At 33.6% G+C, this 11059-nt stretch overlaps 1 protein-coding gene across 1 annotated transcript; it reads right to left on the bottom strand.

Annotated features, from left to right (window-relative positions):
* Nucleotides 1–378: 378 nt before the first annotated feature.
* Nucleotides 379–1071, bottom strand: LOC120212752 (UDP-glycosyltransferase 74E2-like). The gene is made up of 2 exons (XM_039210956.1): nt 865–1071; nt 379–774 (listed from the first exon to the last, which is right to left on the bottom strand). Exons 1-2 carry the CDS (start codon nt 1069–1071, stop codon nt 379–381), a joined length of 603 nt encoding a protein of 200 aa, XP_039066887.1.
* Between the last annotated feature and the right edge of the window lie 9988 nt (nt 1072–11059).

An 11059-nucleotide genomic window follows, 5' to 3' on the forward strand; every position in this document is an offset into this window, starting at 1 on the left:
CCTTGGTTGAACGGACATGGCTAATTGACTAATAGTCAACATTTCCTGTTAAATAAGTAGGTTCACATGGATTGAAATATGGATTGGAAAGTTGACTTAACATGTCTATGTGATTCCTTAAAGAAATTTTTTTTTAAATTAATTAATTATAAATAATTGTTTTTAAAATTAATTAACAATCAATCAGATGTTGTGATGTAGCACCAAACTCGCTCATTAAACTTTTATAATTTGACCAACAAAAATATTTAAAATAAATTGTAATTGTAATTGTAATTGTAATTAATTTTATTATTATTTGAATAACTGCAATCTAAAAATATAAAGAGTAACAGTATTGAAAACCACCAAATTCAAATACACATACTAATTAGTAACTTATTCATAATAAGGAGAGTGATGTGGTGCTAATTGCATGTAATTTTTGGCCACAAATTCCTCAATATTCTTGTCAGAGCTTCCACCATCATCAACAGCATCTATGGCTAATTTCCTCCATTTCTCGGAGTTCCGTTTGATATCCAAGCTTCTCTCCCCTTCCATTACTTCCCTTACACACCGTTGAATCTCCTCCTTTGTGATGATCCCATTCCCATCCTTTTTAACTCTGATTCCAACCTCCCAAACATCAGCCACAAACTTGGCATTAGTTATTTGATCCGTCCATTGGGGCATAGCAATCATGGGCACCCCTAGTCTCAACGCCTCGAGCGTGGAGTTCCAGCCACAGTTAGTCATGAAACAACCCACCGCCCTATGACTCAAAACATCTAGCTGTGGACTCCATGAAACCACTAACCCCTTCTCCTATGTTTCTTCTATGAAGTTGCTGGGAAGCTTGTTTTGCTCTGTTTCTCGAACTACCCACAAGAAGTGTTTTTTGGTTGATTTAAGACCCATGGCCAGTTCCCCCATTTGCTCCTCTGTTAAACCGGCTATGCTTCCAAATGCTACGTAGATGACCGAGCCGGTTTCTTTTGAGTTTAGCCACTCGATGCAAAGGTCGGTGTGGGGTTTGAAGGGGTGGAGACCATAATCATTATCGTCCTGCAATCGTTTGTCTGAATACATGGATGGAAGTTGGAATTGTTGGACCGATAGTCTTAATTGGCCATTTGCTTGCCATCCAGTTGATTATCTGTAAGAAATTATCAGCAGAATGAAGCAAATGGTAAAAAAAGAATAGTGAGGATTTTGAATGGAGCTAACTTGGTGTTCAAGCTTATCATAAGTGTTGCAGAAGGTCCAATCAGCTTTCTGAAAATTAGAGAACTGGCTTCTGATAAGATTCCACAAACATGGATACGACCCTGAATTATCATACACAGCCGATGGCAAATCACTGATCTCTAGTTCCGGCATTGACGGCAACGAAACAACGGCATTCGTCCGAATCTGTTCTTCCAATGGCACCCTGAGAGTCCCCATTTTCAAATGATAAAAAATGGCGTTCACTGCCCAACACTGGGTGAAAAACGAAGCTCCTTGTAAACCAAACCGTTTAGCCACATCCAGCGCCCACGGCATACCCGAGTCGTAAACTAACACTTTAGGTCGGTGCTTCTCGATGAACTGGGCTAGACTTGCTGGGATCAATGATTCATAAAGTCGAATATATTCGTTGATGTCGGTGGTTGCTTCAGCTTCTTGGAAGTCGATGGAGTGGAAGTGGATGGAAGGTGCGGAGGGTTGCATGGATTTGGAAGTGGTGATGAGGGTGACCTTTAGGCCTTTTGAGACTAAGCGTTTGGAGAATTGAAGCATTGGGTTAATGTGACCCTGACTTGGGAAAGGTAAAACCAGGACTTGATGAGCTTCATCATGTTTCTGCTGCAGATGGTTCTCCATTGATTTCCTCTCAAAATTTCTCAGATTTTGGCTACAACTCTCAAGTCTCTCTCATTTTTAATAGCACAAAATGGTATAGGCAGGCGGATAAAAAATCATAGAGAAAATAACCTCAGTGATCGAAAATGTCTTATAATATACGATTTTAACCAACTTTTTTTGGATTTGCCAAGATGACCAACAAAATCGCAATGCGATGCGATCTTAAATTCGCAACGCGATTTTCAGATTTGCATTGTGTGGCATTGCATTTGTTTCTTAAGAATTTTCTCTAAAAAGATAGTATCCGCGCGGATGTGTCAAAGACACGTATTACCACGACCACGACACAAGATGGCGGCGGCGGCGCGCTAGAGTTCTCCTTGTTCTCTTTCACTCAACAAGGAAGTGGGAAATCTAAGCCTTAAATACTCATTCCCAATAGTGTTTTCAATACTATGTGAGATTGAGCATTACCAACACTTGTTTCCAATTCTTTTCTTGTTTCATTTTGGGATCTGATTCTGCCACTCATTTTGTTTGACAAATGGTAATGGAGAGGCAACCGAGTTGGCTTGGATCAGTTGAATCTAAACAAGGGGGACTCTCGCGTGCCGCCGCCGTCGCCGTCTCGTATCGGATCGTGGTCGTGGTCATACGTGTCTTTGACACGTCCTCGCGGATACTATCTTTTTAGAGAAAATTCTTAAGAAACAATTGCAATACCACTAGTCGCTTTACCGTTGCGATTTTGGACTATCGCACTGCGAATCTGTTAGACTATCACAACGCGAATCTGAAAATCGTAACGCGAAATGGAAAATCGCAACGCGAATTTAAGATTGCATTGCGATTTTGTTGGTCATTTTGACAAATCCAAAAAAAGTTAGTTAAAATCGTATATTATAAGACATTTTCGGTCACTGAGGTTATTTTCTGAAAAACATATAGTTTATCCTAAAAGATAACACGTGCTCTGAATCTAAAACAAATGTTCAAATGGAAAAAATCTCTCTCCCTTTTTAATATAATGAAATGAACAGCAAATATATAAAAGGAACGTAGTTCTTGATGTGAACTATTATTCTTTTGAAATTGTGTTTTGGCTTTAGCGTTTGCCATTTCTTGACACAATTAAGTATACATCTTATTCCAATATAATTGATTTCGTATTATAATAATATCCCTTCTATCTTTACCTTCATCGTGATTCAGTTTTTACTTGTTCAAAACACACATTTTCATGCGATATGGATCAAACTTGGGACACACAATCCCGAAATGGAGGAGTGATTTATATATATAACATTATTTTAACACAAAATTGTTAACAAATTGTGACTTTTTGGCTTGTGTTTTCAAACTGAAAACAAGTAAGTTCTCTATCTCATCTGTGACACCATGCTGTCGGAGTGGGGATTACAGACGACGCCAGACTTGTTTTGGACTGTTCTTTTTTAATTCCAGTACATTGAATCTTACATGATTTATTAATTACATAATGGAATTGTTTATATAAAAATAAGGGTAAACTACACATTTAGTACATAAACTATTACTTTTTGTTTCGTTTTGTACCCAAATTTGTATTTGTTTTAAAATCATACCCAACGTTTACTTTTTGTTTCATTCTAGTATGTTGCCGTTACACTGTATTTTTATGGGTAATTACATCATTCATCACTCAACTATTTTCTCACTCCTATTTTAGTCACAAGAATTTAAAAATTCTCAATTTAATTACTTAACTTTCAAATTGCACATGTTTTAATCACTCTTAATTTATTTTATTAATATTTTTGGCATGAATTTTTTTATTTTTTTATTAATATAATTAAAATAAAAAAAATTTAAAAGTTAAGTAATTAAATTAAAAAATTTAAACTTCTGTGACCAAATAGGAATAAGAAGATAATCGAGAAATGAAAGATCCATAAAATAGGTTTAACGTAAAATTATGTTAAGTTCTTAAAGATGAGGTACCAAACGAAATAAAAAGTAAATGTTATGTATGATTTAAAATAAATAAAAGTAAATCCATCACTTCATATAAGGAGAAAGAAATAAATATCCCAATACAAGACCCCCGTTCTACGAGCGGTATGCATTATTCTTTACACGTATAATCGTTGCTTTCTGATTTGGTTTTCGGGGCACAGTACGGTAGTCGTTTTTATGATTATCTTTGATTTTCTGCAATTGTTTCTTTGAAATTTATACATTAATTAATTATTATTAAAATCCAAATCAACAACCAATTATATATATATATAAATCAAGTGTGATATAATTAATATTATATCTTTTAAAAGTTTTAAATTTTTATATAGTTTAAATATTTTTGATGATTTAGTTAATAATTCCAGTGTTTTTATATTTGTGTGTTAATTTAAAATATTAAAGATTTAAGATTCTAACATTAATTTAATGTTATCTATTCATTTATAGATTTAGATAAATATTTTTTGTATTTAATTTATTACTATTAATAATTTGACATGATAAAGTTTGAGTTAATTAATTTTATATATTAATACAATTTTCAAACATCAATACCTCATCATATGGAATCTTCAGAAAGTATTAATTTTCTAATATGTTTATTGATTTGTACATATAAGTTTAGGGTTTTGATATTTTGATTAGGTGGTTAGGCTATTTAATTAAGAAGCTTATTCAGGGGTTAGTTATTTAGGAATTTCGTCAATATTTGGTGTTAATTCGAATGCGGAGAAGAGCGAGATGTTTTCTTCAAGGATTCCGAGGAATAGCTGCGGATGATTATAAAGAATGTCGGTATTAAACTTAGAAGGTCGGTGTTTCGTTACTTGGACATTCTTTTAGTTGCGATGAAATTTATTGTAATCTGCTAAGTCTGACCCACACATTATGACTTAATCTAGTCAGACACATACAGATTTCAAATACCTTTAAAATCTTATACATTATTCGAATACAGGAATTAATCAGAATAATTGTCATTAATACAATACGATGTTTATAGTTAACTTGTAAAATTCCTAAAACACACATATATAACATCACTATAAAATATCATGTAAACATATATCAGTAATATCAAATGTTTGAAATAAAATATAATATTTATATTCAGTAATATAGTTTCATGCCACCATAATAACGATGAAAAACTATTGTACAACAACGAAAACGGTTGATCCTCCCAGCGCTAAGTCCAAAGACTATAATTCAGTAATGTCTGAAAAATGAACTTAAGAAGAAATGAGCTATAAAGCTCGGTGTACTCTTTAAAGTATAGAGAAAACACACATTTTAAATACTTCATTCTATAAAATAGTAGAGCATGCGATAAGTTTTACGTGTCATAGAATAAGCCTAAAATATTTCATTCTATAATAACCCCTCATGGCAATAATATATATGCATGTATTTAAGAGAAAACAGTAGTTTAGTTTATTAAGCATGAAAATATTTCAGTAACCCAAAATTAGAACACATATAAAAAAAAAATAACTGTAACCATAGATCATGCCATTAAATCATATAATATTAACAAAATTTCATAAATTCTTTTATTTATCATGTGGAAGAGAGGGGAATTTGTGGATTTGTCAACAAAAAAACCTCTTCGAGAAGAAATTATTTTTAAATGTAGGTCTATAACGAATACGAATAAGAATCGACATCGCCTTTCTCTTATTGATTCTCCCCTTCGTGCCCCTTGCACCACTACACGCCACATAGCTATAATATTAGTTTCATATTTATGTTTTAACTTCTTTTTATATATTAATTTATTTAATGATAAATTTTTTCAAATTAAATTATATTAAATAATATATTTTGGTTATACATATATTTATATTATATATATCATTATAATAATTTAATTTTAACAAATATCATCTACGTAAGGTATTAAATAAAAATATTAGTAACGTATTAAAGTTATTTTATTTTTTTATTAAATTATGTTAGTAATTTTAAAGGATTAAAATAATACTATTATAGATATTTGTTATTATTGGTGGAAATTAACCCGAATTCCACAATTGGTATCATCGCTCTTGGTTTATTTTAGTATGCTCTGTGGTTGCGACTTAGGCTGATCTTCCACATCAGAAAAAATTTCCTTGGGGTAATTGACATTCCGCATTGACAGCTATTAAATAGAATTTGTAGCAGAAATGGCAGACGACACAAAAACATCCGCAAGAAATGTTGTGACAAATGTTAGACTTGCAGTGGAGATTTTTTATGGCACCGGTCATTTGGCATGTGGCAAAGTGAGGTTCTAGATGACCTATTTCAGCAGGGTCTAGACATTACTATTGAAGGAGAGAAACCAGATGATGTTGAGGAGAAAGAATGGAAGAGGATCAATAGATTGGCATGTGGTACTATTCGATCGTATCTTTCTAGAGAGCAGAATGATTTTTTAAAGAAACTTCTACAAGTAAATTGTTGAAGGCACTGGAGGAGAAATTTTTGAAGAAAAGCGGTCAGAACAAGCTCTACATGAAAAAGAGATTGTTTCGCTTCAACTATGTACCAAGTACCACTATGAATGATCACATTACTAGCTTTAATCAGCTGGTCACTGATCTGATGAATATGGACGTGACTTTTGAAGACGAAGATCTAGCTCTGATGTTGATGGGATCACTTCCTGATGAGTTTGAGTATCTTGAAACTACTCTACTTCATGGGAAGGTTGACGTGTCTCTTAGTGAAGTAACTGCTGCCTTGTATAGTTATGAATTGAGAAAGAAAGACAAACAAGAAAACACAAGTGTCGAAGTAGAAGCTCTTATTGTTAGAGGCGTTTGAAAGCCAGAATAAAAGAAAAAGAGGGAGATCGAAGTCAAAGTCCAGATTGAGCAAAGATGAATGTGTTTTTTGTCGAGAAAAATGGCACTGGAAGAAAGAATGTCTAAGGCTAAAGAATAAAGGTAAACCTGAAAGGGGAAAGGCTGTCTCAGAATCAAATGTGGTTGAGTGTGATGACGCAGATTCAGATTTCGCATTCACTGTTACGTCATCAACCAGCTGTTCCAGTTCATGGCTGTTATATTCAGCTTGTAGCCACCATATGACCCCCAATAGAGAATGGTTCTTTGATTTTAAAGAACTAAAAGGTGGAATTGTCTACACAACAAATAATTCTCTCTTGACATACTTAGGATTGGTTCAATTCGCTTGAGGAATCAAGATGGATCAATCAGAACCTTAACAGGTGTCCATTTTGTACCAGATTTAATGAGAAATCTCATCTCTGTGGAACCTTAGAGTCAAAAGGTTTAGAAGTGAGGGCAAAAGATGGGATTATGAGGATTATCTCTGGTGCTCTGGTGGTAATGAAGGGAATCCAGAAAAGAAACAACGTGTATTACTTTCTGGTACTACAATTGTTGGGACAGCAGCAGTGGCAGCTTCTACTGATGAACATGAGTCAGAAGCAACCAGGTTATGGCATATGCGCTTGGGGTATGTTGGTGAAAAATCCTTGAAATTACTAATAGATCAAGGATTATTGAAGGGTGTTCGGGCTTGCAAATTAGCTTTTTGTGAGCATTGTATCAAAGGGAAGAAGACGAGGGTGAAATTTGGAATAACAATCCATGATACTAAAGGTATTTTGGATTATGTTCATTCAGATGTATGGGGCCTTCCAAGACAACTTCATTGGGAGGAACACACTATTATGTTACCTTTGTTGATGATTTTTCCCAGAAAGTTTGGGTGTATACAATGAAGACAAAGGATGAGGTGCTAGGATTTTTCCTTAAATGGAAAAATGTTGGAGACTCAAACAGGCAGAAAAATCAAACGTCTTCGTACAGACAATGGTGGAGAGTACAAAATTGATCCATTTCTGAAAGTATGTGAAGAAGAAGGTATTGTCAGGCATTTCACTGTTAGAAGTACACCACAACATAATGCGGTGATAGAGCGTATGAGCTGGACATTAGTGGAGAAAGTTCAGTGTATGTTGTCTAATGTTGGGTTAAACAAAGAATTTTGGGCTGAGCCGTTGGTCTATACTTGTCACCTTGTCAACCGCTTACCATCGACTGTTATTGGTGGTAAAACACCATTAGAGAAATGGTTTGGAGTACTTGCTATAGATTATGATTCCTTACATGTGTTTGGTTCCACTACATACTACCATGTTAAGGAGTCAAAGCTGGATCCAAAAGCAAAAAAGGTGATCTTTATGGGGATCACCTCTGGTGTGAAAGGCTATCGTCTTTGGTGTCCATAAACAAAGAAAAATCTTCAGCATGGATGTTACCTTTGATGAATCTACCATGTTGAAAAGGTGACTTTAGAAATTGGAGCAGACAGATGAAACTCCCAAACAGGTGGAGTTTGAAGGAAGCAGAATTGACCCAGCCAGTAAAGAAACTGATGTTGACTCTCCTATGGTAGAAGAAGAGTCAAATGAAGAAGAGGTTCAGACCCAAGAACCTCCACAATAACATGAATCAATTGCACTCAGAAATAAAAAGATGACCATTAGACAACCTGCTTGTTATGCTGATATGGTCTCTTTTGCATCACCAATTTCAATTGATGACATTCCTGCCACTTTTAATGAAGCAGTCCAAATTTAAGAACATAAAAGTGAAGGATCGCCATGAATGAAAAATGCAATCCCTTCAAAAGAATCAGACGTGGAAACTAGCTAGTCTTCCTAAGAAAAGAAGGTAATTGGGTGCAAGTGGGTATATGTAAAGAAAGATGGATTTCCTGACAAGAAAACATCCGCTACAAAGCAAGATTGGTTGTAACATCCGCAATACCGGGTTAGTGACTAAATTGAAAAGTTTCAGAATTTAGTGACTAACGTAGAAGAATGAAATAATTAATGATTATTGGAAATATATGTTGAAGGTTATTTAGTAATTATTAAAGGAAATTAAGGGTAAAATGGTCATTTGACCAGAAAGATTTTTATCTTTCTTTTAAGGTGATAAAAACGTGGAAAGGGTGAAAGAAAAGAAAGTTCTGGAGCTGGGTCATCTCCTTCCTCCTCTCTTCCCGTAAGCTCCATGGCAAAGGTAAATTTAATTTCAGTTGGTTAATTCTTGAGTTTTAAGCTTAGTTTTGATTCTTTGGGTATTAAATAAGCTTAAGGAAAGCTTATATGGGATTTAACAATAAGATAAAGGAATTAAGAAGGAATTTGTAATATGAGTTTTAAGATGAAATTTTGATATGGTATGGTTGTTGAAGTTTTATGGATGAATTTGACTTGTCATCAATCTAATTAAGAAGTATGAAGTGTTAGAATTGGAATTAGAACACATTAAAATTTAGTGTGATTCTTGAATGCCATGTAAATGATGGAATTTTGGGTTTAAAGAAGTGATTATAGAATAGAAAATGTTTAAATATGTGTATGGAAGTTAGGAATATTAAAGGAAGTAAATTATGAAGGTTTAAGCTGAAATGAAGTGAATTTCGAGCTAAAAAATGTGATTTATGGGCAATGGGGAATCGGTACCCATTCAAGGGGAACCGATACCCCCTCAAACGAACATGGAATTTCAGAATGCCAGAGGGGAACCGATACCCCCACAGGAGGGAACCGATTCCCCCTAAAGGAAAATTGTGAATATGAGTTTAATAAGTTCGTTTAAGTTGCTAGTATCCAATTACAAGGTGTAGGTATCTAATGATTTCCTCAAAATGTACATTTATGTAGATTCTGCCCGTAAAGCAATTCTGGAACATTTGGCAAGTAAGATCGATCAAGGGAAAGATAAGAGATTGGAATTGACTAGTGAGGCCAAGGTGAGTGCATACTAGTGACATATAGTTTAATGGAAATAAGACTTGCGATGAGTCTATTTTCTAGAGTAATATGCATGAAGTCATAGACATGATTATGTGTTGGTTATAACTATATGTGATTATGTATTACATTGATTGTATGTATGCATGACTAAAGATAATGCTTTGTATATACTATATGATTTATGTAAGATTTTATTATGCAATAATGGAAGATGGAATAAGTTATATGATAGAGTTATAAGAAATGAAATGAACATGAGAGAATAAGATAATCAAGTATAAGTCATATGATATGGTATAAGTGATTATACGAGAAATGTTAGGACTCTAAGAGAATAGTATGAATTCGAGGGCATAAATAAGGATACATAAGTTATATAGAGAAGATTGATAAATTAAAGGAAACTATGGTTTATGTATTAAAGTGAAGAGGTACAAAGTTTTATTAAAGAGGATTGTGGAAGCCATGAGAAATTGAACTAAATAAATAGATGGTTTATGTGAGTGAAAAGGGAAAATGATATAAAATAAGTTATGAAATTATAGGAATATAAGATAATTCGAGAGATGTAGGGAAATAGAAGTAGATGTTTATTAAGAGTCATAGGAGAACAAATATATGTAATATGATAATGAAATATAACTATGTGGATACATGGTTATGAGATAAAATATGTAATAATAGGAAAATATGATGAAAGTGAGTTTATAAGAGTGATGAACTAGGTAAACTGGGTAACAGCATATGCATAATGGAACATGAGTTGGAAAAGTACATAATGGTATGATTTATTATGAGAATTATAATGGAGCTATATGAAAAGATTATAATGAATATATGAAATTGAATTAAGTAAAGAGATTAAATTAGTACCTAAATAAAAATACTATTAAATGATATATGTTTAGAAATACGACATAATTTATAATCTAAGGGAATACAAAGAAATGGAGCATAAGGTAGATAATATGATATCCGTTATTATATCTATATGATATAAGTCATCAGGTAATGAAAGGACTCTGAAAATTGATATAAGCTATGAGAAAGTGTTCTAGGTGTTTCTATGTGATTATGTGCACTTTGGGATATGTATATGATATGGATCTATGTAACTACGTGAGAAAGTATATAAGTTATGTGACATGTAAATGTGACTCTATGAAAATGTTCTATGAGTAATTGAACTATGTGTTATGTGAAATGATAAGTATAAAAGAATGCCCATGTTATGTCTTGAGAGCTAGGGGTATAGTTGGCATGCCAAGAGTCGAGGGTCTATGTGGTCCTTCGGGACATATATGTATTCTTTGGAACATGTGTGAAGTCTGGTGAGACACATACTTGATCCTTGGCATATGTTATGATTCTTAAGGAATGATATGTGGTCCTTCGGGACATATATGTATTCTTTGGAACATGTGTGAAGTCTGAGACACATACTTG

The sequence above is a fragment of the Hibiscus syriacus genome, unplaced genomic scaffold (assembly GCF_006381635.1).
Source record: "Hibiscus syriacus cultivar Baekdansim isolate YM2019G1 unplaced genomic scaffold, ASM638163v2 tig00110015_pilon, whole genome shotgun sequence".
In the NCBI taxonomy this organism is placed as follows: domain Eukaryota; kingdom Viridiplantae; phylum Streptophyta; class Magnoliopsida; order Malvales; family Malvaceae; genus Hibiscus; species Hibiscus syriacus.

Bases quoted from the DNA above. Each gene is read 5' to 3' on its own strand.
- LOC120212752 (XM_039210956.1), bottom strand. From the start codon at position 1,071: ATGTATTCAGACAAACGATTGCAGGACGATAATGATTATGGTCTCCAC. The intron at 775-864 runs GTAGTTCGAGAA...TGGAGTCCACAG, and splicing joins CCAAAAAACACTTCTTGTGG to CTAGATGTTTTGAGTCATAG.